General features: G+C 55.5%; 8 protein-coding genes across 8 annotated transcripts; 3 read left to right on the top strand and 5 right to left on the bottom strand.

Moving 5' to 3' along the window:
• Window positions 1–352: 352 nt before the first annotated feature.
• On the top strand, window positions 353–3,910 carry ATP7B (Copper-transporting ATPase 2; the record flags this gene model as incomplete). The annotated part of the gene is made up of 2 exons (XM_036642915.1): window positions 353–468; window positions 526–3,910. The coding sequence occupies 2 exons, from the start codon at window positions 353–355 to the stop codon at window positions 3,908–3,910; spliced, it is 3,501 nt and encodes a 1,166-aa protein (XP_036491610.1).
• A 527-nt stretch (window positions 3,911–4,437) lies between these two features.
• Window positions 4,438–6,483, bottom strand: RMD8 (Sporulation protein RMD8; the record flags this gene model as incomplete). The annotated part of the gene is made up of 3 exons (XM_036642914.1): window positions 4,438–4,940; window positions 5,006–6,368; window positions 6,451–6,483. The coding sequence occupies 3 exons, from the start codon at window positions 6,481–6,483 to the stop codon at window positions 4,438–4,440; spliced, it is 1,899 nt and encodes a 632-aa protein (XP_036491722.1).
• Window positions 6,484–7,559: 1,076 nt separating this feature from the next.
• On the bottom strand, window positions 7,560–8,046 carry CGCS363_v011064 (uncharacterized protein; the record flags this gene model as incomplete). Its single annotated transcript, XM_036642913.1, has 2 exons — window positions 7,560–7,748; window positions 7,903–8,046. 2 exons carry the CDS (start codon window positions 8,044–8,046, stop codon window positions 7,560–7,562), a joined length of 333 nt encoding a protein of 110 aa, XP_036492155.1.
• A 1,877-nt stretch (window positions 8,047–9,923) lies between these two features.
• Window positions 9,924–10,541, top strand: CGCS363_v011063 (putative ribonuclease P protein subunit 3; the record flags this gene model as incomplete). The annotated part of the gene is made up of 1 exon (XM_036642912.1): window positions 9,924–10,541. One exon carries the CDS (start codon window positions 9,924–9,926, stop codon window positions 10,539–10,541), a length of 618 nt encoding a protein of 205 aa, XP_036491607.1.
• An 822-nt stretch (window positions 10,542–11,363) lies between these two features.
• Obscurin lies at window positions 11,364–12,500 on the bottom strand (the record flags this gene model as incomplete). Its single annotated transcript, XM_036642911.1, has 4 exons — window positions 11,364–11,743; window positions 11,795–11,934; window positions 12,012–12,364; window positions 12,450–12,500. 4 exons carry the CDS (start codon window positions 12,498–12,500, stop codon window positions 11,364–11,366), a joined length of 924 nt encoding a protein of 307 aa, XP_036491670.1.
• A 4,072-nt stretch (window positions 12,501–16,572) lies between these two features.
• On the top strand, window positions 16,573–17,794 carry CGCS363_v011061 (uncharacterized protein; the record flags this gene model as incomplete). The annotated part of the gene is made up of 3 exons (XM_036642910.1): window positions 16,573–16,690; window positions 16,763–17,248; window positions 17,367–17,794. 3 exons carry the CDS (start codon window positions 16,573–16,575, stop codon window positions 17,792–17,794), a joined length of 1,032 nt encoding a protein of 343 aa, XP_036491609.1.
• A 226-nt stretch (window positions 17,795–18,020) lies between these two features.
• On the bottom strand, window positions 18,021–18,790 carry CGCS363_v011060 (uncharacterized protein; the record flags this gene model as incomplete). Its single annotated transcript, XM_036642909.1, has 4 exons — window positions 18,021–18,278; window positions 18,336–18,381; window positions 18,438–18,470; window positions 18,615–18,790. 4 exons carry the CDS (start codon window positions 18,788–18,790, stop codon window positions 18,021–18,023), a joined length of 513 nt encoding a protein of 170 aa, XP_036491608.1.
• A 3,908-nt stretch (window positions 18,791–22,698) lies between these two features.
• Window positions 22,699–25,004, bottom strand: CGCS363_v011059 (uncharacterized protein; the record flags this gene model as incomplete). The annotated part of the gene is made up of 3 exons (XM_036642908.1): window positions 22,699–23,220; window positions 23,272–23,355; window positions 24,105–25,004. 3 exons carry the CDS (start codon window positions 25,002–25,004, stop codon window positions 22,699–22,701), a joined length of 1,506 nt encoding a protein of 501 aa, XP_036491847.1.
• Window positions 25,005–26,121: the final 1,117 nt, after the last annotated feature.

Here is a 26,121-nt window from a genome sequence, read left to right as displayed (position 1 = left end):
TCCTAGCCCGCTACGACCACGCACCAGCCCAGTCGTACGCATACGCACACGCAAACAGCTTCCCACGATACCCACCTGCGCCAGCTCGTACATATTCCTCGGAAGCCGGTCTTCTGGAGCCCCCTTAACTTCCTCGAGAAGTCTCACCGTCTCCTGCCGTTTACATACTTTCGGCCAAGGTTACCGAACTCAAAATTCCATTCGCCATATGGACAGCTAGCCCTACCATGAAGGCGTGAGCCAGATAGCTGGAAATCTAACCGAGACCGAAGCACGAACGAAGACCGAGGCTGGCCCTACTTCCGACAACATCATTTTCAAGGCGCATCGATAGCCAAGTACCACAGAAACAATGGCTCCTCCGAATATCAAAGTCCCGGGGCCCGACGACAGTCGGCCCAGGGCTACTCTAGCGACCCCGACTGCGACACAGTGGGCGACGACAACGCTCAAGGTTGGCGGCATGACGTGAGTTGGACTGTGCTACCAAAACTTGTGTCGCATCGTGCTAACAATATGTTCCAGTTGCGGCGCTTGCACATCCGCAGTCGAGTCGGGCTTCAAGGGCGTCGAGGGTGTTGGTAGCGTCTCCGTCAGCTTGGTCATGGAGCGCGCCGTGGTCATGCACAACCCGGAAGCGATCTCCGCCGATCAGATTGCAGAGATTATTGAGGACCGAGGATTTGACGCCGAAGTACTGTCCACGGACCTGCCGTCACCCATGTTCCCCACAGACCAGAACTTATTCGACGCCGAAGAGGACAGCGGAATGCTGACGACAACGATTGCGATTGAGGGCATGACTTGCGGCGCCTGCACGTCAGCCGTGGAGGGCGGATTCAAGGATGTTCCGGGTGTAAAGAGCTTCAGCATATCGCTACTTTCAGAAAGAGCCGTCATCGAGCACGATCCGGATCTGTTGACCGCCGACCAGATTGCCGAAATCATCGAGGACAGAGGATTCGGCGCCGAGATCGTAGACAGTGGAAGTGCCCAGCAGGAGAAGCCCAGAGCCAGCACCAACCCGAGCAGCTCAGTAGCGACAACAACCGTCGCGATTGAGGGCATGACCTGTGGAGCTTGTACATCCGCCGTTGAGGGCGGTTTCAAAGAGGTGGATGGCGTGTTGCGCTTCAACATCAGTCTGCTGGCCGAGCGCGCGGTAATTACTCACGACACGACGAAGCTGCCTGCGGAGAAGATTGCCGAGATCATCGAGGACAGAGGGTTCGGTGCTGAAATCCTGTCTACCGCCTTCGAAACGTCTACGCATGGTGGCGCATCTTCTACCGCGCAGTTCAAGGTGTACGGAAACCCGGACGCCACACAAGCCTTGGCACTGGAAGCAAAGCTGTCATCCATCCCGGGCATCAACTCAGCTAAGCTCAGTCTGGCCACCTCCAGGCTGACTGTCACCCATCAGCCAAACATCATCGGCCTGCGAGGCATCGTCGAGGCCGTTGAGGCCGAGGGTCTCAACGCTCTGGTCTCCGACAACGACGACAACAATGCGCAGCTCGAGTCGCTCGCCAAGACCCGCGAAATCAACGAGTGGAGGAGAGCCTTCAAGATGTCGCTCTCCTTCGCCATCCCCGTCTTTTTTATCAGCATGATTATTCCCATGTGTTTCCCCGCGATAGACTTTGGCAGCTGGGAGCTTCTTCCTGGTATTTTCCTCGGCGATCTTGTCTGTTTGGCCCTTACGATACCCGTCCAATTCGGCATTGGAAAACGTTTCTATATTTCTGGCTGGAAGTCCATCAAGCATGGATCGCCGACCATGGACGTCCTCGTCATCCTTGGTACCTCGTGTGCCTTTTTCTTCAGTATCATGGCTATGCTGGTGTCATTCCTTTTCCCTCCTCACACCAGACCTGCCACCATCTTCGACACCAGCACCATGCTTATCACCTTCGTCACTCTCGGGCGTTTCTTGGAGAACCGAGCCAAGGGGCAGACCTCCAAGGCCCTTTCGCGGCTGATGTCTCTGGCCCCTTCCATGGCCACTATCTACGCCGACCCGATTGCTGCCGAGAAGGCTGCTGAGGGCTGGGAGAACGCTGCGACCTCCGGCGAGCCCAAGACCCCCAACCGTGATGGTCACGCCGCTGAAGAGAAGGTCATCCCTACTGAGCTTCTCCAGGTTGGCGACGTCGTTATCCTGCGCCCCGGTGACAAGATTCCTGCAGACGGTGTTCTCGTCCGTGGTGAGACCTACGTCGACGAGTCCATGGTTACCGGTGAAGCCATGCCAGTCCAGAAGAAGAAGGGCAGCTTCTTCATTGGTGGAACTGTCAACGGCCACGGGCGTGTTGATTTCAGAGTCACGAGAGCTGGACGCGATACTCAGCTGAGCCAGATTGTCAAGCTTGTTCAGGATGCTCAGACCACGCGCGCTCCTATCCAGCGACTTGCTGACACTCTTGCTGGTTACTTTGTCCCTACTATTCTGTTCCTCGGTTTCATGACTTTCATTGTCTGGATGGTCCTCAGTCACGTCCTTGCAAACCCACCAAAGGTCTTTACCGAGGAAGCTAGCGGCGGCAAGATCATGGTGTGTGTTAAGCTGTGCATATCCGTCATTGTCTTTGCCTGCCCCTGCGCCCTCGGTTTGGCCACTCCTACTGCGGTCATGGTGGGCACCGGCATTGGCGCAGAGAACGGAATCCTCGTAAAGGGTGGAGCTGCCTTAGAGACTACGACTAGAATCACCCAGATCGTTCTCGACAAGACCGGTACCATCACCTATGGCAAGATGAGCGTCGCCAAGATGAACCTCCTCCCGGCCTGGCAAGACAGCGAATGGAGACGCCGCCTCTGGTGGCATATTGTTGGCCTTGCCGAGATGGGCAGCGAGCATCCTGTTGGCAGAGCTGTTCTGGGTGCTGCTAAGACGGAACTTGGTCTGGACGAGGAGGCAACTCTCGAGGGCAGTGTCGGCGAGTTCAAAGCCGCCGTCGGCAAGGGCATCAACGCACTCGTAGAGCCCGCTGTCACCAACAACCGCACCCGCTACCGCGTCCTCCTTGGCAACGTCCGCTTCCTCCGCGAAAACAACGTCAATGTCCCCGCCGAAGCGGTCGAGGCGTCCGAGCAACTCAACGTCAAGGCCAACTCCAGTGCCAAGAACACCTCCGCCGGAACCACCAACATCTTCGTCGCCATCGACGGCTCGTACACCGGCCACCTCTGCCTCTCTGACACAATCAAGGAGGGTGCTGCCGCCGCTATTGCTGTCCTCCACCGCATGAAGATCAAGACTGCTATCGTCACTGGTGACCAGCGCTCCACTGCGGTCGCCGTGGCCGCTGCTGTTGGCATCTCCCCCGACAACGTGTTCGCCGGCGTGTCTCCGGACCAGAAGCAGGCTATCGTCCAGCAGCTTCAAGACCAAGGCGAGTGCGTCGGTATGGTCGGTGACGGTATCAACGACTCCCCCGCCCTCGCAACCGCCGACGTTGGTATCGCCATGGCGTCTGGAACCGATGTCGCCATGGAAGCCGCAGACGTTGTCCTCATGCGCCCCACCGATCTCATGGACATCCCCGCCGCCCTCCACCTCGCCCGCTCCATCTTCAACCGTATCAAGCTCAACCTCGCCTGGGCCTGCCTCTACAACGCCATCGGTCTGCCCTTCGCGATGGGCGTCTTCCTCCCGTTCGGCTTCCACCTGCACCCCATGGCCGCCGGCGCTGCGATGGCCTGCTCCTCCGTCAGCGTCGTCGTCTCCTCACTCCTTCTCAAGTTTTGGACCCGCCCGAGCTACATGGTCGATCCGTCCGCGCAGACTAAGCGCCGCGGCTTCGGCATCGTCAACAGGGTCAAGTACGTCGTGCGTCGTCTCAGAGGCAGGCGGACGCAGGACCAGGGTTATGTGCCTCTGGCCAACATGGCGGACCGGGACGAGTAGAGAACTCGAAAAACAAAAGGGGCGTTTCCTGTGTTTCTTTGTTGTATTTTTGTGGATAGTTGCTAGAATAATGGGGGTCACTACAAAAGGGTGTTCAATAAGGGTTTTCTTCCCCCACGATTAGAAAATATAGGCTATCGACACACGTTCAGTTGACGCAGTCTCTTTTGAGTGGTGTGCGTTTGGCTGGGTTTTTGTGTCTGCATTGGCTTTATGGCAGCATAGCATTGGAGTCGAATCATCAAGTACTTTTTCCAAATCAGAACCCCACGATGCTTGAACACGTACGGTGATGGTGGGCAGATGTTGGCGACACGGTATCATTGGCTACTTTTCTGGCTTTGCACCGTGTTTTCTAATCCACTTGCTCCTAATCCATCCGTCCCTAGACTATGCGTTGCTGTACAGAAGTAATAAGAGTGTTGTCCCTTTTTGCCCATGTTATGTCCCATTCCAGAAGGAAAGAAAACGCCCCAACACCGTGCTATGCAAATTACAAATGAATATGGCACTCGTCGAGAGCGATCTCAGACTCCAGCATACGTCTCCCCGACAATCTGGCCGCCGCACTTTGCCCCCTCGCTCTCCTCTTCGCAAAGCATCCGGCTCCACAGGCGCACCTCCTCGACGCTGACGTTACGCTTTTCCAGCTCCCACTTGACGCTGCCGGGCAGCTGCATCTGCTGCTGCCCGCTTCCGGCACCGATCAGGGGTACGGCGACAAGGTCCGCCTTCTCGCCGCCCTTGCCGTTGTTCTTGGACAGGATGCCAAAGCGGAGGCCGACCTCGGTGACGGTGACGAGGATGGAGATGACGATGAGGACGATGATGATCCAGGTGATGTAGCTCATCTTGGCGTCGGCGACGGAGTCGGCGAGGATCTCGGCGAGGTCGAGGAACACGCGGCACCGCTCGTTGAGGACCTTGATGCGCGGATCAATCTCGAGGTACTCGCGGATGGCGACGTAGAGCGGGTGCAGGGTCGGTTCCGAGTCCCAGAAGAAGTTGGGCACGTCAAGAATGTTTGATGCTGTAAGGTGCAACGTTAGGTTTATGGTCTGCAGAATCCGGTGGCGTGAGAGAAGTAAAACTTACAGAGATTGATATCGACACGAGACTTGAAGAGGCGTCCAAGAATCTTGACGATTTCCGTTCTCGTCATGTTGAGCTCGCCTGTGAGGGCAAGTCGTTTGGGTACGTGCTGCGCGTCCAGCATGGTCTCGCTCATGCGCTCCTCGAAAAGACACAGCTTGGTGCTTTGTGCGATGGCGTGGCTGATGGTCAGCTTCACCATGTGGTCGCCCCGCGGCAGCAGCGTAATCATGTCATTGAAAATGCGCGGCCTCTTCACGTCGGCGCTGTACTCAAAGTGGAACTCCTCCGTCTCAAAGTCATCTTCATCGAGGGGTCTCGTGATCAGGGACAATCCGTTCTCGTTCTGCGCGAATGTCAAGTCGGCCAGGATGTCCTTCTCCTGGTACTCTGTAAAGTTCCAAAACACCACGACGCCGTAGGAGAACAAGAACACCTCCGCAAAGTTCTTCGCATCGGGCGCCAGTCGCGCGAAGGGCGATGCGCTCCCATCGTCGGGGCTCTGCTCGCGGTGCCGCAGCGAATCATCGTACGTGCCGTTTCCGTTCACGGGGCTACCCGAGTACGCGAACTCGTCAAAGTAGCCTTCGTGGTGGTCTCGCTGCTCGCTACGCTCGATCTCCAGATCGAGCACCGTCTTGCCGCTGCCGGGCGTCTTGACAATGGGCCGGCTGCGCACGCGGTAGCCTTCGTTGCCGTTGAGCAGCGGCAGCGAGTAGATCACGTAGAGGCAGTCGTCGTAGAGCTTCGTCTTAGCCTCGTGCTTCTTGCGGAGGAACTCGGCCGTGGACTGCATCTTATACGACTGCGCGGTGCAGTACGCCGTCAAGCGGGCCAGCTTCTCCTTGCGCTGCACCTTGGGCAGACGCTCCGCGTACGACTTGCCGCGGATGCCACCCCGTTTGCGGAGCACATCGAGCTCTTCGTCGCGCAGGGGTCGGTTCTCCTCTTCCTCCATCTGTCGCGCCATCCTGCTCGCCTCCTCGTCGAGGTCCTCGTCGGAGCCGGGCTTGTCGTCGGTTTCGGGAAGCAGGACGAGCTTCTCGCTGATTTTCGTCGTGCGCGACGGCATGTTTTGCTGGCCGGTTCGGGACTGCAGGTTCGGGAGGCCGCTGCTGCCGCCACCGCCAGGGCCGGCACTGACGCGGCGAGATCCTGCTACGCTGGCAGAAGAGCCGACAGCACCGGGTCGTTGGGGTGCAGGCGGCGCCACACGGGGCTGGCCTGAGGGGATCTCGGACGCATGGTAAAGGACGTTGTCGACGGAGATGAAGCGCATGGCGGGACGACCTTGGACGGCGCCGATGCCCGTGTTCTGACGCTGAAGGGCGCCGCGGGGCGGTGGGCGTTCTCGCGAGTCGGTCACCTGTGGCCGAAGCTTGCGTTAGTGTGACGGGATTCAATCAACATAATTGAATGTTGATGGGACGGGAGAGGTTGCGACGAACAAGAACCGATGGTCCTCGCTTTGCGGACGCCATTGTAGAGCGGTTGATCTCGGGATATCGAGAGAGGTTCGTTGGGATGGGGTGTCGTTACTGCGCGACGAGCATCACGCAGACGATCGCAGTCGGGGTTTCTCTGGAGATCGTAAGATGGCCGAGGTTCATTGGTGGTTTGTCCGATGCTTTTGTCGACATGACGGAAGCAGTCCAGGAAAGAGTTCAGAGCGTTGCACCGCCACATATCCACATGTGGCTGAAGCTTGTACGTCATACCTCAGAGCGAATGCTTTCATGTCAACCACAAAGTCATCAATAAGGGACAAAATAATTGGGCAAGTCAATAATTGTGGACGATTTTTGATGAATTGTCTTGAATTTTACAAGAACGCTTGAGAAAATTGGGTCCGTCTGTTTGCATCAAGAGTTGTGCCGAGTTGAAGATGAGAAGTAGCCATCGCTGATGAGATGGTTGAATGAGACTGAGACTACATAGCAGCTCAATCACTACTGTATCTACTCCAAGCTAAATGATTTCAAAATCGATGCGTCAAAAATAAATCCTTGGGAATATCGATTTGAATGACCTCACAATAGGTAACGAGTACGGTGCTCAAATTCTGAAATCCTTGTCTCTTCCCGCCTCAGTAGGTCGAAGTAGGAGCAGTACTAGGTAAATGTTAATGAAAAATGGCAAATCCAGAACCTCATTTCTGCCATGTGTAGGCCGAGAAACTCAACGAAGCTCCTATAGGCATCATTGATCCGTCTTTCTGCAATTCTCCATTTGTCATCCTTAACCAGCCCCAACGTTCCAGCCCGCATAACGCCCTTTATCATCAACAGATTGTTATCATCCCCTGCACGACGTTGTTAAGAAATTGCTTGATTCGTCGCATCGATACTCATAATAATAACCATTGCCTAAACGCCCGCGAACTTGGTATCTTTTCCCAGAACCCAGCTGAAGACTCCCCTGCATCTTGTGCGTTTCGAGGTGACCGGAGGACATGAACATCTCTGGCACCTTCATCAACCCAGGGTCGATGCTGTGAGCCTTTCCCCGAAACACGTGAAGTCGGCGCAATCCATGGCCCCCTCCTACTAGAATCAAATCATCCGTAATGGGGCTGTTGCTGTCCCCAGCCCTGAGGAGGCTGTCCATGAACCGGCTGAGGATGCTGCTGGTAGCCGCCGCCACCCTTCATTGCCGTGACATCCGGTCTGTTCTCCAACGGCTGGGCAAAGTTGCAAATATGGCATACTACGTCGGTGTAGCCCTTGAATGACAAAGGAATGACGGGCTAGGACATGGATTGTCAGCTGCACTCTATCAGACGGTTTGTTGAGCGAAATTTTTGGAGTATCAGATCTTGACGGCCTGGGGTCGCCTGCTCCAATGGCAACCAGCGAGGCTGTGATGCGCCAAGTTGAGGCCAGGTTCAGAATCAAACTCACAATCCAGCAAAAGGTGAACCACGGATGGCTCTTGATGACGTGCCCGGCCATGTTGCCGCAGTTGTAGCACTGGCACACCATGCCCTCGTAGCCCTCGACAGGCTTGCGGAAGGTGTGCTCGCCGCACACGAAGAAGAAGAACATTTCGGCGGTCGGATCGGAGTGTTCGGCGCAAGACGCGGCGCACAGGTGCAGTAGTTTGGCGGGATCTTTGGACGTCGGCTGATGATGTACTCCCGGCTCTCAATCGGATTGGCGTCTGTCGATGTCGCGCTCAAACGGATTTAAGACGAAGTACACGGCGCGCTTCCCATTCAAAAATAGTCGGACCAGTTCGCGTCCTAGGTAAGCCGGTGGTTGTAGGAGAGTGAACCGGAAGCGTGGGATTGCTGTAGAAGCAGTTGGCTTGGGAGGGGACCAACGGGGTGTTTAAGTTGCACGCCTAGGAGAAAGTCGATTTCTGATAGGCGTGAAGAAGGGGGCTACTCAATGGCTTTTTAGAGGGTGGCCCAAGCTTTTTTTTTCTGGCCAGCGAGCTGAGGGAATGATACGACTGGCACGAAAAGAAAAGAGGGATGAACTGCGGACGCTGATTGATGGCCCGGCGATCGAGTTGGGTGTGTCACTGGTCTTGCGTGTACTGATGAGGCGGTGCATCCTTGGCGGTCCTGTCGAAAAAAAAAGTGACCGCTAACATCTTTCACTAGCAAGCACGGCATGTCCCTCGGAGGCAAGAGAAGGCCTTTCGAACCTTCTCTTGAAGACTGGGACCTGGGAAGTCGAGAGGCAGCCCGTGACCTCTCTGACATCTTGGCAATGGAGCGTGCTTCGTGACAGGAGAAGCAAGTAATGCAGTACAGTTGTCTACCCCGTCATCTGCAATTCTTATGCAGTAGAAGACATAGTGAGGGGAAATTTCCCCCAGGATTAGGCTCATGCTTTCGGAGCGAGGTCACTCCCAGCTCGACTGGCTCAGCTGCCCCTTCGCCTGCCCGGCTGAAAACCCGGGGTCATCCGTGGACTACCGACAGCCTTCGAGATCCAGATTGCTGCTGCAGCCACAGTAGAAACTGCGCCATAGGCCTTGCGTCGTCTATTGCCTCTCCAACGACACCTTCAAACGAGCCCGTGAGTTCCATCGCCTTCTGTCATCACCAGAAAAGCTTCAGCAGAGAGAGTTGAGGCAGCCGATGACGATGAGGCGATAGCGTCACCCGCCCTTGCGCCTCCACTCCTGCCCGATGTTCCCGCCCGTCCTTCCCGCCGCTGCAACGCGACAGCCCCGAAGAGGTGACGGGCCTGACAGACCGCCGGGTGGCTTCCAGGTGCCCACTAGCGCAAACCTCTTAGCGCCATGCACGCCCGAAGTACCCCCGCCGATGGTTCAACTCTCTCCCCACAGCGTCACGCCGCCCGCACCGCGGAACCAACTTCACCGATCTCCGACTGCCTCGAAAAATTTCCACCCGCGTCGCAAAGCTGTACAACCACGCGACATTCGACTGCGCAACAAGAACATCGCGACGAGAGCCAATTGCCGAGGCGTAAGAGCAGACTCAAGTACCGAGTCACTGCGCACGGAGTGAATTGGGAATAGACACTTGCCCCTGACGGCAGGAAACTCTGGCAACCTCTGACTCTTACACCAGACGGCCAGTCAACCCGCGATAGCTTCAAAAATGCTCTACGACCTCAATATCCCGTGGACACCCTCCACGCCCCGCGACGAACTCAACCGCACAATCAACTTCGCCTCGTCGCTGGGGTACGCAGTAGTTGCTCTCAACCACACAGTAACACCCCCGATCCCATCACAAATAACGAATCCACTCCCGAAATTCCCACCAACAACGACAACGACACCCTCACAATCCACAAAGACGCCGACGATCCTCCACCGCGCAACAGTCCTCCTCGCCGACCCCGCCCAGAACTACCGCCTGCCCGCCCTCGCAGCCGCCTACGACATCCTCGCCGTCCGCCCCACCACCGAAAAGGCCTTCCAGGCCGCCTGCCTCAACATGGCCGAGCCCTCCCTCATCTCCCTCGACATGACCCAGCACTTCCCCTTCCACTTCCGTCCCAAGCCGCTGATGGCCGCCGTCGCCCGCGGCGTGCGCTTCGAGGTGTGCTACTCCCAGGTGCTCTCGGCGCCCGGGGGCCAGGGCCCGCCGGACGCCCGCGCGAGGGCACTCTTCATCTCCAACCTCGCGTCGCTCCTCCGCGCGACAAAGGGCCGCGGCGTCGTCGTCAGCAGCGAGGCCAGGTCCGCGCTCGACCTGCGCGCGCCGGCGGACGTGGTGAACCTGATGGCCGTATGGGGGCTCGGCAGCGACAAGGGCACGGAGGCGCTGGGCGTGAACCCGCGCGGCGTGGTCGCGAACGAGGGGATCAAGAGGACTGGCTTTAGGGGAGTTGTGAATGTTCTTGAGGTCGGCGGCCGGGCGGAGGATGAGGCCAAGAAGAAGGCCGAGGGGAAGAAGGACGGCAAAGCCAAGCAGGGCGGCGACAAGGGCGGCAACGCCCAGAAGCGCAAGACGCCTGATGACTCGGGGGACAGCCCGCAGCCGACCATCAGCAAGAGGCAGGCGAAGAAGTTGAGGTTAGCGCAGAAGGAAAAGGAGAAGGCGTCATCGTAGAACTGGCAATGGGCTCCGTGACGAGCTTGAAGGAGAGCAGAATCGATGGGCTGGGCAGCATGTCATTTAACCCTTATGATACCCCTTTCGAAAACCAAGAGCATGATTATCAGCCTTGCGACCTTTCTTTTTACAACTTACACTTTCTGTGGGATATGCATAGTGGCCAGGGGACAGTCTTTCACGCACCACGCCAGCATGGGCATTCATGAGACTTGCTCATTCTCCGATTCGTGCAATGCTATCGTAAGCTAGGTGTGATGTGTGAATAGTGCTTTTCAGGGGGTTTTGTGATGATGTGCTTTTGTGTGTGTCAAATAGAGAAATGAATTATATACAGCTGGGGTTTTTTGTGTGTGAAAGCCTGCTGGCCGCTCCTCATCCAACACTTCCTCGTCAAAAACGGAGGAGCGGCCGATTACCTCTTCGCCTCGCGCAACCGGACATGGAAAGGGGAGAAGAGATGACCTTGGTCCGCTTCCATTGTCCGGTGACGTTCCGCCTCATCTTCCTCCTATGTACCAATACTCATCCCCCCTTCCCCTTTTTGGAATACCGATTAGTACCACCACTTCCGCCCACCAAGAATCGAAAAAAAGTAAATCCAACCAAACGTCTTCTAGGGTATTCGTATGCCGCTGCTGCAAACCGTGCTTTCATCTCGTCAACGATGCCCTCCCTCCCCCACTTCGGTCTCCCAGCTGCAAATCCAACAATTACGCTTCGCATATGAAGTGAAAAAGTCGACAAGGTTCGGCGAGGAAGTCCGGGTATAGAAAGGCGGTTTCGTGCCAACTTCCAATGCTAACCAACCACAGTCCCTCACGCCTCGTCGTCTTCCTTCCAGCCCGCGGGCATGACCGCCGCGTGGACCTGCGCGTCGGGCGTCGCGCGGGCCTGGAGGCCGATGGTCTGCTGCACGAGGTTGCCGAGGACGAGCTTGCTGCTGAGCTGGAGGCCGCTGACGCCGGGCTGGGCGGCGGCCGGGTTGTTGACGGCGGCGGGCACCGTCGCGGCGGGGACGGCGGGGGCGACGGCGGGCTGGTTGTTGTTGTTGGCGCCGCCGTTGAGGCCGCCGAGGTTAAGGGACGTCGTCGGGTTGTTGCCCTGGGCGGGATTGGCGCCGACCTGCGGGAGGGCTGCGGGCTGCGACGCCGCAGGGGGTTGCGCTGCCGGCGGTTTGGGGGCGGCGGCGGGAGGTTCTGGGGCTGGTGTTAGTCTGGTTTGGAGCTAGAGGACGAGAGGGATCTTACCAGCTGCGATGGGAGCAGGCGTCGACGGCGTAGCGGCCGGAGGAGGTGCCGGCGGTGGTGCGGCGGGCGGTACGAGAGGAGCCGCGGGTGGTGGCGGCGGTGGCGGAGGAGCATTACTTTGAGTTACCGTCACGGGAGGGCTATCGACATGTTAGTACTTTTGATGTCCCATGGAGATCCCCACAACGACATATTGAGGAATTGAGGAAGAACGTACGGAGCAGCTTGCGTGACGAAAACCGTCAACGGCGCGGGGATCGAGGCATTGTTGTAGACGGTCTTGGTCACTGTCAACGGGGGCGGCGGCGGCGGGCAGTTGTTGTTGTTGGTCTTGCCCTTGCCGTGGTGGCCCTTGTTGTTCTGTCGGTTGCCTCTGTTGGCGCCATTGAGTGCGTCGAGAATGCCCGCGAGGATGCCGCCGTTATTGGCTCCCGTCAGGCCCTGGATGTTCTCGGCCTTGACCGTCTTCACCTGCACCGCGCCATTTCCTTGCACATCCACCTCGCCATTTCCTCCAATGTTGACAATCTGCCTGGGTTGAAGCGTATCCTTCCTGTCGACTACCGCGCCCTGTGGTTTTATGTGTAAGTCACCTCTTCTTCCTCGTCCCCCTTTTTCGTCATATCCAGCCCAAGTTTCCCGGTGTGAAACTCACCTGAGCGAATGTTGATAGAGCTGCCACGGCGAAGAGTGTACTTTGCCTCATCGTGGGCTCCGAATATGGTTTGCGAGAAGAAAGCTGGTGACCGTGAGACGTCGCCAGCGTTTCTCGACTTTGTCGTTCCAGACGTATGTTTCCTGATTTCCTTCCCCAACTAACAGGTCGATTTCCGTATAAAGAGCGTTTTTGGTTACCGCAACAGACCAGCCGTCGGTGAAGTTCGGTGGGATCAACCCTATGGTGATTGTTGTAAAAGAGTGTTCTGTTTGGTGGAGAGTGGTCCGTTAAACCTTCGCACTACTCTAACCCTCCGGTCCAGGTTCGCGATTACGATGGGTGAGGGGAGTAAAGGTAGAGAAGGGGAGGAGGAGGCAGGAGGAGTAGAGTTACGGGCAAGCAGGTGGCCACCTGCAGAACATTGTCCGGAGAGTTTGGCGAGAGATAGGACGGCCAAGACCTTTGAGTAATGAAGTGAGAGAGAAGAAGAGCAGCAGGGGAGCCGTGGTGGGCGTGTGGAGACTCTCTCTTGCCAGGCTGGTACCTGAATGGAAAGGGTAGCGGTAGCGGGATGGAGACTGATGAGAGTCGACCAAACACACGGGCAGGGGGGGTGGGTGTGGTGGGATGGATGGGACGGGTCACGGGTGTGGAGGGTGTATCGTATGAAAGATGATGTTGTTGGAGTGGTGCTCGGTCAAAGAGCGAAAAGGTCACGGTATGCCGTCTTTCCCGTGTTCCCACCTAGGAAATGCTATGCTATAACAAGCCCAAAACAGAGTTTCGTAGAATTCGAAGACGCGAGAGCCAAATGGGCAGAAGAAGGAAGAGAGAGATCGGACGGGAGGGAGCAGACAGGCACGACGCTCGCAGCTTTAGGGGTGGGCTTGGAGTGAGCCGATGGATAATACGAACATCGCGAGAGGAAGGGAAAATAAGGGGACCACCAGCGGTCATCACGACTCACCACCCTCGCCCAGGAATGCCCAGGACCGTTAAGGTACGCCGCTCTCCGGCGTCTAGATTGGCTCTTTAGGCTTCGGCTTACCGGTTGCCAAATTGATGCCAAGTTGGCTAGTGGGTAGCAGCGCGGCGGAAAGACACCAGAACGGCGTGGGATGGGGTCTCGGCTGGTACGATCTCTGGGTCTTGGTCGAAAGGGCGAGACTCAGACAAGAGGGTCCCCCAGAGGCAGAGGCCCAGATGATGGCAACTTGCAAGGGAAGCAGTCACGACTTGCCCGTTTCGCCGCCTCTCTGGGAAATGCAGAAGCAGGCGGTTCCTGACGAGAGACAGGGGCGAAGACATGCAAAGACAGGGATGTCGTTCAGGAACCAGCTGCAGCAGCTGCTGCTGCGCGGTAGCCGGTAGGCGGGACCCAGCCTAGCCCTGCGCACTTCAGGGCAGCCAAGAAAAGAAAAGAGAAGAAAGAAGATCCAGGGAGCCTTGCCGACTCGCTGTCGAGGATCTCTGGCAGGCTTCGATCGGAGATGCTGGCCTGGAGCAGCAAAGCGCAGTGGATTCGACGACCCTTGGCATGGAACAACCTTGGGCTGATTGTCCAGGGTGTGAGACATGCCCCAGACGGAGACCGTCTGAGACGGGGGGTGATGCGCCGCACAACTCGCCCCCCCTCAACTCCCAGCGCCTCCGAAACTGCGAGAGCGCCAGAATTTTCTTCTTCGTGTGCATTCTTCTTCCGTCGTTGGTGGCTCGTTGGCACTATTCCTTCTTCTTCCGTGCTATTCCTCGGGCGCTAGGGATCAGTGACAGCAGCGCTAGCTCAGACGTTGCGCTGCCTTCCGATAGCACACAGATGCAGCCCATACCGCACGCTGGTGTACGGCATCTCGTCCCGTAGGCGGATCAGAGATGCGTGACGTGATGGGTTGTTTGATGAGTAAAGTCATGCGATGATGTTCCACGGCGAGTACGGCATCTTGGTTGTCCATGGACCACATCTGTTCTCGTCCATGGATCGTGTGGTCTTCAACCCTTCAAACCTGGGAAGTCCCCAACCCTCATCCTCAGTCTTACACAGTCTCACCCTCCTTCAGAATGGTAGGCTCAGCTGAAGCCGCAAGGTAAACATGTTTCCGACGGGTAGCGGGATATTTCTCCTTTACGCTTTCACGCAATCCCAGCTCGCAACCATCAACATATCTCAATGCTGCATCTGCGAACTGTTTTTGACTCGAGGCAAAAAATGAAGGGTAGGTACGGATACGGCAGGTATAAAAAAAGAAAACTCAGAAAATGGGAAAATGACGGGAAACAAAACTCTCTCGTCGTTTCCCCAGAGGATCCGTACCAGAGCCGGACAGCTATTGTTAGCGATGTGAATCGTGGGCGGTGGGCATGGGAGATCGCCCTGCACCGCTGTCAGTCACCACCCCCGTGGCCCCCAAACACACGCTTGTCGCTCGCCCATATCGTAGGATGGATGCCTATATCACATCCATCGTCCGTCAGAGTCGCAGTGTAGCAATCGTCGTCGCGTAGACTTTTACTGCGGGAACAAACGAGGGGTGTGTGCGACAGCATCCACGTGAGGATCTATCATCACGTAGCAATTCAGATGGAGCCTCCAGTCTCTTTCCCAGACTAGAGAAGCGGCCGCCGCACGCACTCTTTTTTGCAGTGCTGTGATTGATTGCCTGCCCTTTGCTCCCAACTCCTGCTCGCGTCGCGAAACCATGCGGACTCTCGGACACTGGACTGGACACTCTGATGTATTAGGTCTCATCCCATCTTTTCTGCTGCTTTAGCATTCGCAGCACGCAAGCAGACCAGCAGAAGAACCAAAAGTCAAAACTTCGTCCCTTCCCAGCCCAGCCAATGAGCCCATCCGTCGAGACAGGAGGTGTCGCCAGCACGTTGCGATTGCGTAGCCCCCTCCCCCTTCGCAGGTTGCGTGCGGCGTTGTAAGAGAACGGACAACGGAAGAGGAAGGGCATTGAGACGACTCCATCGTCCCAAGGTGCTGAGAGCGTGAGAAGCGCTCGCTTCGTAGGGGACTCGCCTCAAGTGGCTGGAGCACTTGGGCAAAACGGGTCAGACAAGTCGCGGGCCATCGGTGCGTGTTTGATGCAATTTGGAAAATCTCGTCCAGTCGTGAGGTATGCCTCGCATGGCGATGCGGCAAGCCACGGGCCAGAGGGAGAGCCTGGAGGCAGGCGGGCGGTCTTGGTCTGGTTGGGTGATGCCATGCAGCTCTCAGCGATAGCATGTCGCGAGCAGCAATAGCATTGTTGCACTGGGTGGAAGATGGCCCTTCCTAATATCGTGGGTGAGGTAAGCCCGCAGTCCTCCACGGAGCCCGTCTGGAATCGACCCCTCAGATAGATGACAATTTGTTGCTGCTGAAGAAGGACATGGTGAGGGCGGCATGTCTCTGGTCGCAGGTCTCCGAAGCCCCGAGGGTGCACCGCCTTGCATTGAGGAAAGGGAATCCAAGACAGCGTGAGACCACCACCCCTTTCCGCGCTTCAATAAGTCGTTGCGATTAAGCCCAAGGATAGGGATGTCATGATCGGGGGACGGGACTGCCAGTCTCGTTCGTTTCACTCAATACAGTGGAGCCAGGTCTGGGCAGATGGTCTGTGGCGTCGATCCACCGGCTTCGAGAAACATTCCCTGTCTTTCGTGGCTGGTGGCCCTGTGGCTGGTGGTCGCGGCCCTCGGTGCTCGTCAAACTCCGATCGCTGGAATGGCGCCATGTACCCGCATCATACAAATTATGTGGCATCGGTACACGGGCCTGGAGGAACTGAGCCAAACGCGGTGGATCTAGTAAGTCAATGACGACACAATGCTCTCTTTTCCATCGTCGTCTCTCACTGGATTGAGGCTATGCGACAGATTATCGCGACTACAGAAGGATTCAGTCAACCATTCTCACCCAGAGCTTCCGGAAGTCAATGATGAAAGCGTCAGCAGGATTGGAATTGAATCCTGTTCTTTGACACTCTCTCTCACTAATACTTAATCCATTGCGGTTTACCAACAACCATCGTCCCAAGTGTTTCAACACCCTACCAAAGCGTCTCAGGTTCTGAATTGTGACTTGGACAACACAGCAATCAACACGCAACATTGAGACAACAGCAAACCGCTCACGATGGCGGTCGTCCACGTTCTAGATGATTATTACCTAGCTATCACGGCTCTCATCACAATAGCATATCAACTATTATTCTTCTCAATAGCCTTCAGCTTCAAGTTTGACAAGCTCACCGGTAAGAAATCACGTCGCCCCCCAACTCTCACAAACCCTCTCACAGATCCTCTGAACTGACACCACCTCTCAGACTTTGCTGGCGGCACAAACTTCGTCCTCCTCGCAATCATCACCCTCGCGCTCAGCGGCCACCACCATGCGCGCCAGGTCGTCGCCTCCATCTTCATCATGCTCTGGGCCGCGCGCCTCTCGGGCTTCCTCCTCTTCCGCATCATCAAGACAGGCAAGGACGATCGCTTCGACGACAAGCGCGACAAATTCTTTCCCTTCCTCGGCTTCTGGATCTTCCAGATGATCTGGGTCTGGACTGTCTCGCTGCCCGTGACCGTGCTCAATTCGCCCAACGTTACGCAGTACCCGCAGCACTCCTTCGGCACCGGCAGGGACGTCGTCGGCATCATCTTCTTCGTCGTTGGCTTCACCATGGAGGCCGTGAGCGACGCGCAAAAGTACGCCTTCCGGAGGGACCACCCGGAGCGCGAGGCCATCTGCGACAAGGGCTTCTTCAGCGTGTCGCGGCATCCGAACTACTTTGGCGAGATCATTATCCAGTTCGGTAAGTCCGGCTCGTGTCTCTCGCTGCGGTGCCAAGTGATACAGACCCCATCGGGCCATCTCACTTGGCGTTTTCGCTTCTTGTTCCCCAAGAAACTCACGACTAACTTTGCACAAAGGCATTTACATGATCTCCGTCTCTTCTGCGGCGGACGGTTACGTAGGCGGCCAAGCCTTCAAGGCTCTCTACGCCACCATCCTCGGCCCCTTCTTCCTTACGCTACTGCTCATGTTCGTCTCGGGCCTGACTCTGCAGGAACGCCCCGGCGCCAAGAAGCGTTACGAGAAGGGTCAGAACTGGGAGGGCTACAAGCGCTATCTCGACCGCACCAGCATTCTGATCCCCTTCCCGCCGCAGCTGTACGCCCGCATGCCCACGATTCTGAAGAGGACCATCTTTCTCGAGTTCCCCATGTACGTTTTCGACCCAGCGAAGCACTCCGACTCTGCGACGAGAGCGGAGCAAGGCGAGCATCGTCGTGAGGACGTATCCAAGCCCAACGGTAGACCAAGCGGAGAAGAGAGCTTGGTTGGACAGCCCTCGTGAGAGCATCAATTCATAGAAAGGGAACGATCGGAATGGTAATTCATGTATCATGCGTAATGGCTGGGATGACTTTCTGTAGGGATATGAGTTGAGATATCAGATACCATTAATACCTTTCCCCAGCCTCACCAACACAGTCAAAATCAGAGATCTACTGCAAACAATACCGTCCTGTCACCTGCGACCAACTCTCGCTTGCGTTCTACAACCTTGTCATAGGAGCACTTCATTGCAGTGAACTCTTCGGGCTGATATCACAAGCCGCCCTGATGACCGGACCGGTACAACCTCCACTCCCACGCAGGTCGGTGGGCTGGTCAAGCGTCTCTTGCGAATCTCCGTAGTCGGTGTAGTTCGCCTCTTCGGGGTGCGTCTCGGCGCCCTCCGGGATGGGCACCATGGCGTTCTTGGTCCAGATGTGCACCGCCGTCTTCCAGTCGAGGCCGTCGATGCAGCCGCCCTTGACCGAGACGACGTTCTTATCCTATGTCTAACATGAGTTGCTGGTTCATTTGTCAGCAGCAAGGCCGAAGGGACATACCGGTGTGCTGTGAATCAACCTCGTCCCACAGTTGCGGCAAAAGTAGCTGATGAGTCACGTTATTACATGAGAAAGGGCATGGTGGCTTGCTATCAGACTCACCAGTGAAGTGTCACGCCTGATGCAGTCGGCCTCCTGTCTCTAACGTCAGCACCTCATCCTCCTTTCTTCACAGCCAGCTCAATCATCTTTCATTCTCTCACCTCACCCCTAGTCCACTCCCCTACAGCCTTAACTGTTCACTTTTCACCACCACCACCAACGGGTTTTGAAACTCACGCATAGACGCCCAGCAAATCCATGGCGGGGAGCTGGAACCTGGGGAAGATCGCCGACGTCCCGAAAGCGGAGCCCGTCTGGCGCTTGCACTCATCGCAATGGCAAATGTAGAGCCGCAGCGGCTGAGGCAGCGGCGTCTTAAACGTGACCGCGCCGCATTGGCATCGCGCGTCCATCTTGTTCCGCTTGGTCGGGAGAGAACGGTTGAAATATGACGTCAGAAAAAAAGAAGCTTCGTGGGGTCTCGTTGGCTTCCTGTCGTTGGCTCCGCGCGTGTGACTTCGCGGGGTTGATGGATGAGAGTGGGTGTGTGTGGTGTGTTATCGAGATAAGCTCCGAGCTTCGATACCCCGGACCGCGCCGCAATTGACGTGCTTTCTCTCCTCCTCCAATTGGGAAAGAGGAATAGTGTTGGGAGGATTGTGAGATGGAAATCTTGTGAAGTTTCCTCGCGTGTCAAAACAAAGTTCCCGATTTCCTCAGGACGATGAAAGTTGAGAAGTCAGCAAGACAAAGGGAAGGACGTTACTGCGGGCGCGGGATCATCCCGCCCTTTTTAAGCCAATGACTCCTTCCCCCAAACCACATGACACACACTCAATCGACCGTTTTTCCCAGGTGACGCGCCAGTGCCGACGACAACCTTAGCCCCTGGCATATCAACTTTTAATTTCTCACTCAAGGATGGAAAGAAAAACAGTGATATCTCGCGTTCGGGATGCGCTACTGCGTGTCTGCGGCTGATTACGGCCCCTGGTTAGTGGTTACATAGCCCGTGAGTCACGACCGGCGCGGTGCGGGGCAGGCTAGAGGGTGAGACGGGGGCCGGTTTGGGGGGTGGAGGACCACACCGCTTGGGAGCGAGACTGGCGCGAAGTCACATGGCTTGCGCCAGGGGTCCTTTTGGTCTGTTGAGGTTGGTAAACGAACAAAAAGGATTCGTTGCGGTTTAGTGCAGAGTCAAGGCGGATGGATGGGATGTTGTGGGGGGTTTGGGTGGGCTCAAATTGTCAATAGCTTCACTGCATGGATTAGTCACAACTTCACCCCGCTGTCCTGCTTGCAATTTCAGTTGAGAAGCATTTCCTTCGAAAAGAGCTGTTGCTGGCAAATAACACGAGATTAGGTCTGCTCGAAAATCCATGGGCATTGGTGGATGGTCAATGAGTAAGATAAGTGACCAGCAACACAGACCGAAAAATTACCGGATGCTTGACATGAAATATGCACAAACTTGCTATCAAGAACCCTGCGCCCCTAGAAAACAATTATTTTTTTTATCAAGGAGATGAAAATGACCTGCTGAAATCTGAGCGAAACATAGCAAGTAACCGAATCGTGAGTTCCACACACGATGGCATTCGGAGGATTGGGAAAGAGAAGGACAAACGGCAGTATCATCAGAACATTTGATGCATTGGATAATGGCTTCGCCATGATTCGACAGCTGATGAGAATATCGTGGCTTCAATCATGCCATTCTTGGGTGGTCATACTCTGAATTAAATAGAAGCTTTTGAACCAGGATGTCCGCTTAAATACCCCCTTCTACCTTACAGTCTTGCTCAACACAATCCCAATAGTCTCCGACGGGTTCTCTAGGTCTAAATACTTGGATTTGGCAGATATGAAGGTCCTAGGGCTCAAGGCGATGTTGCTAGATGTTTCAATGTAAGGTCTCCGTAATGTGAGCCGTCACTTCTGTCTGCGTCGTATTCATGGCGTGTATTATCTCGAGAGCCCTTGAGAGCGTTTTCATGACAGGTGAAGAGCACAGAACATACCTTGGGACACTGAGTCCTTTGAAGCGATCAGAGGGCATGATTCTCCTTTAAGAAAAAGAATAGGATCAGACATAGCACATGTGATGTCTTGTTGTGCTGCTAAGAGACTTCCCGTGGGTAGCGTCTTATATACCAACCTTGGCCCAGAAGCACAGGAGCTGCGACGTGAGTCTCTTTCAGCAGACCATAGCCTCATAACTTCGACGACTTCCTAATTTCATTACGAAAGAAATCAATCAAGAGACGGAACAGTCGGCTTGACACGCTCACGAGAGGCGTACAATGGCATAGCTTCCGAACATATACAAATAGCAAACGCCGTGGACTGTGTTGTGATTTATCTGTGTTGTGTTTTTCTCAAGTGTCTTGTATATATTCGCGAAAATCAATGCACGAAATATGTTGATTGAAGAAAGGGTTAGCTTTTTTCACATCCCCGGGCCTTCAGATGGGCGTCGGGCTTCCAGTGGCCATGTTACATCTTTCCTGGGGGAAGCGGGCATCACGAAACGGGAAGAACAATCGCTGAGAGAATTCTCGTGGGTGGGAAATACACAGGATTACATGTTCCCTCGGGAGATTGAGGAGCAATGTTCGTGAAAGAGTGCCTTCCCACTGGGGACAGTCTACTTGAAAACTCATGGAACATCCGGACGGTTCATATCGTATATTGAGAGGGGCTCCCGAGTCTTCTGGCCATGATGCTAGTTCCTCATCTATATCTTTATCACTGATCGATCAATGGGCTACGATAAAGCAAATCAATATGTTCGATCGACTTTAATGCTGTTTTCAGTCGCCATGGCGACCTCTCCGATGCTGCTGCTGGTCGCCTGTCTTTTGCAGTAGTTGGTTGAAGAGATCATGTAGGTGAACGTAGCTCCCGTTTCGTCTCTGTCGGGCTTCGTCTCCATTTACCATAAATGGTGGTTTATTCGATCGTACCTGCAACCTGAAGGATCGCACTTCAATGCATCACCACTTGCCTGGACCACGCCACAGTGGACGGAGTGAACAGCAAGCTTCGCCCGACAACCCCGACGGCGGGCAGAACTCACATGATCGTTTGTGCCGATGCCTGGATGACGCGGGCCATCCCCTTTTGTACTAATCCATACGACTACATCTTGGGCGTTCATTCAGACCTCATGCTACGGAATGAAATCTGCCGCCGTCCGTCTTCAACACGTAGCGAAGGACCTTCCCCAGCCCTGACGAGTTATCAATGAGTGACTCTTCGATCCCACTTAGACTAGGTGCCTGACCTGGAGGAAGAAATCAGGTTCGAGATATTGAAGTGACGGTCGACCAGGCTTCGATCTTCTATAAAGTTCGTTCTCAAGCCATTTTTGACCGGGTCAAGCGAATGCCCGTGTCACTGCCTCTGTCTTCAGAAGGAGATAGCATGGGCTACAACTTGTTTCCTCGCAGCTTCTAAAATTGTTGGGAACCCTCGTGTGACAATGGTCAAGCTTTGCGACCTCTTCGGTCTCGCTATTCTTTGTGAGGTATGTGGGTGAATTAGGAAGGGACGAAGATGGCAAATAGATCCTTCCCTACACGTCCCCTCGCTATTTCGACAAGCGCCAACAGCGAAAGGAAACCAGGCTCAATCATTGTGGAAGCATGCTTCAATTTTAGAGAACACAAACACCTAGGTTTATTTTTCGACCGTGTGAAAAATCACGTTGATCTTGTTAAAAACATCGAGGTTGATGTAGGCACGTCTGGGATGGCGATGGCAGCCACGTACGTGCCTGGTCTCGCTTGCCTTCACCTTCAGCTTTGCGAAAAGCCTCGTCGAGGTGGACAACATCACAAAAACAAGCGAAATGAAAGAATTACATAGCAAGAGCGTCTCATTTCCATCTGTCTACCGATTATTAGGGACCTGTCTGTCCATTTTTCACCTGAATGCTTCGATGCGTGTCCGTCCAGCCCGCTTTCCATAGGCCAAACTCCAAATCGTTGCCGAACCCAAGTCCTAATGTGCACATCCAAGAGTGCATGGAATGCCACGCCTGTGTATACTCCTCAGGCATGAACCAAAGTCCATCCCCCCAAAAGATTCGTTCCCTCCAAAGACAAGAGAAAAAGAAATCGTTAGTCATGGTCTCGTGATCTCATGAGCTTCGTATCGCCCTCCATCATTCCGCGCGTCCGAAAAAGCCGAAGAGCTGTTGTAGAAGCTGCCTTCCCCTAGAAGATCCGGTTCCTGGACAGATCCAGTTCCTCCAAGTACTCAGTGCCACCCGTCAACTCCAGCGCTTGTCGTTTGATGAGAGTAGGCAAGGGCAAGCTCAGACAGAGAGGTTGCGCTTGCGGGTCATGGCGTTCTTCTGGCGGGGACCGGCAAAGTTCATCTTCTCAGCGGGCAAGAAGGGCTTGTACTTCTTGTCAAAGACGCGGCCACCAGGGGTCCACTCCTCGGGGGCAGTGGCGTGGAGACGGCCCATGATGGCATTGAGCTTGGTGTTGTTCTCAACGTCAAGGTTGTCAAGGACGTCGAGGTCACGGTTACGGTGACGAGTGATGAGGTTGACAAGCATCTCAGGGCCGTCAATGAAGATGAAGAGGAGACCGCGGACAATGGCGGCGGTGATGTAGCCAACGAGAAGGGCAAAGGGGTGGACGCCCATCCAGACAACACGCTTAGTGAAGGCGTTGACATCGGGGTGCATGCTGGCGAACAAGGCTGTAATAAAGAAGACAGCGAAAAGCCGGACTGGAAGGGGCCAGGCGTAGGTGTAGTCCATCTCGAGGCACTCGTAACAGTGCTGAGCGAAGGTGAGACCTCTGGTAACGTGACCAACCATCTTGACCTAGAGCTTGTCAGTAAGAGTGATCATTGTGAAGTGGGCAGGGGATCGTACTTTTCGTGAGCGAGGTAGATTTTCCTTGTTCTTAGTGTAACCGGAGAGATAATTCCTTGTCAAAAATTCCTTGTGAGAAGGAATCTGTTCAGGTCAGTGATTTTTCACAGAAAGGTTGCAAGGCGTGCTCTACCAGTTGATGGAGAGATCTGAGTGTCTCCTTGTTTTTGTCTTGGGAAGGGACGCTGAGAGAATTTCTCGCGTGAGATGGGTTGAGAAGGGTAGAGATTTGTGATGCTAGGGGAACGCGTGTGAGTTGACGGGAGAAGAGAAGTAAGGAGGAGTAAGAATACCTCGCGCAAAGTATGCTGAGGAGGAAGGGTAGGTTGAGTGGAAGGTTAAGCAGGATTAGGGCTGCTCAGGTTGAGGAGAGGAAATTTTGTTGTTGTGTGTGGGAGAAGACGAGGCGGTTGAGAAAAAAGGTTCGAGGGCAGAGAAAAAAAAACAAAGCCGGTCGACGTGTAGATGGTGTGGGAGGGTGGCCGACTTGAGATGGCAAGACCGGGCAGGCAGGTCTGCCTCCTTCCTGCCGCGCGAAGAGTGGCTGCTGCTTTCGATTCACCAGGCTCACATAAGCGAACATGAGATGAGTGAGAGGAGAAAACAAGTCTTTGATAGAACAAACTCCCTTCTGGTATCCTTTCCCAGCTCCCAATGACTCCCAACTCCTGAATGCCTTCAAGTTCGCGCACCGCTACCCCTGTCATTGATCGTCTCTGACCACAGTCATCCAGGCATCAATACCCATACCCATCCTGCTTCTCCCCCTCGCCGACAATCTCCCTCTTCGGCCCACGATCCTCCATCAGCCTCTCGACACACCTCACACGCACCTCGCCGCCCTCCCGCCCCTCGTTGAGAATCGTCTCCAAAGACTCGCACCACGTAATCTTCTGCCCGTCGTCCCAGTCAAGCACGCAGAGCTCGACCTCCAGCTCCCTCAGCTTTCCCATTCTCCTGAGGCCCTCCTCGATCCACTCGGGCCGTGGCTCTGGAAATTTGGAAATGTCCATGGCTTGCGCCTCTGCATTGTTGTTCAGCGAGGCAAACGAAGCGGTGGGCTCGAATATCCCACCTCCGATCAGAATCTTGAGCCGCAGGCCCCGGAGCCCGCCCGCCCAGCACCCGCATAGCTCCACCCACTCCTTGAGCGCCGGGCCCGTGAAGTCCCGCCCCAGCATCTCGAGCCGCGTGTACCGCATCTCGTCCCGCTGCCACCTTTGCAGGCCCCGAGTGAAGGCCCGCGCCGCCCAGAGACCCGAGGAGAACCAGTTGACGAACACAAACTCGTTGCTGCGGAACGGAAGCGTGCGCGTTTCCTCGTAGATCTGGCGACAGGTGCGAAGGAGCGCGGACGGTAGGCCGCAGAGCGGTCGGTTGGGGGACAGCAATGCCTTGTCCTCTTCGTCGGCGGTGGCGGCCTTTCGGGTTTCCTTCTTCCGGGGATCGTCATCGACGTCGTTCGCGCCAGCAGCGGCGGCGGTAGGTCGCTTTACTCCAGAATCCTCAGCTGCGTCCGGCCTGACAAGCTTTAGGAAGTACGAACTGTATGTTGGAGTCGGGTACCATGGGGCCAGCTGCGCGTGCTGGATAGGGTGCATTGCGTGGACCCAGCCGTATATCTGGAGCCGGATCTCGTAGGGGAGGTTCAGCAACGGGGAGTCTCCAGCTGCTGCGGCGGCGTTCGGCTCCTCAGCTGGCATTGCAAGTACTTCCGTTACTGTTTTCGACATCTTGTCCTTCAATCCGTTCTTCTCGAGCTGCTGATAATATGAAGCAGTGGGTGACGGTCCCCAGCAAGCCATACACCTACTGACCTCTCGAGCACGTCGTCAAAGGACCTAGAAATCTCAGCAACACCAACTCAAGTGGATATGCTGCAACACAAAGCAATAAGAACAGTGACACAACTTCGAAGTGTGATAAAAGAAAACCAATGGGTAGACAGGGACACAGATCACACCGTCACAAACACACAAAACAGATGTCAGATCGTGTGGTTCCCCAACCCGAAAACGGGAAGCGAGGGAACAGCCTCGAATATATCTGCCTGCACCGTACCCCATGTCTCTCATCTCCTTCGTCTCACTTGCATCCGCCCCAAGCTCGAGACAAGACGGAAGGAAAAAAGCAAGCAGACCTACCGAAGCGGCCCCAGATGGCTGGGTCCGGGTCTCCAAACAGGAATCCTTCGCCCGTAAGAAAAGCAGCCCGTTTCAATGGTCTCGCCATCCGCCGTAAGCCACGACGCCGTCAATTGGTTCCAGCAAAGGAAGATACGCGTAAACGGGCTGACCGAACCCAGGACCGGGGGACGGCGGTTGGTCGTCAGCATGCGGGCCGGGAAGGTTTCTGGAGATTGGCAAAAGACCCCTACCCCAAAACAGGCATCGAAGCATAAGCTGACCGCTGCGTTGGCTTTCAGATTCGACGTCCGCTACGAGGCGCCCGACTTTGTGTGTTGAACGTCTGGTTCGACTGGTCTGATCTTGGCGGGAAGGAGGGGGAGGATGGTGTTTGACAGGCGTCAGCCCTACCAACGCGCGTTGCTTTCTCTAGCATAAGATACCAGCCGCCGGCCACAAAGGGGGGACGTCGTCTAATTGGCAGTGAGGGGTAAGTAGGAAGACCGACGGCGCCCGTAAGCTGCAAGCACATGGAAACAAAGCAATAATCGAATAGCAGCGGGGGTTGGTTCGTTGGTCCTGAACGAGCTACTTGTTTTGGCTCGTCCAGCTCCTGTTCGGATGGGTCCAACTACGTTGCCCCCCGTGTAAAACACCCCTGTCCATTTGAACAGGACCTTTGGTTCGAGGAGGATCGCAGGTTCAAGGCCCAACACCTTCCTGT

Source organism: Colletotrichum siamense (genome assembly GCF_013390195.1).
Source record: "Colletotrichum siamense strain Cg363 chromosome Unknown KSG_Cg363_contig07, whole genome shotgun sequence".
Classification (NCBI taxonomy): domain Eukaryota; kingdom Fungi; phylum Ascomycota; class Sordariomycetes; order Glomerellales; family Glomerellaceae; genus Colletotrichum; species Colletotrichum siamense.
This window is presented reverse-complemented; position numbering and strand designations above follow the sequence as displayed.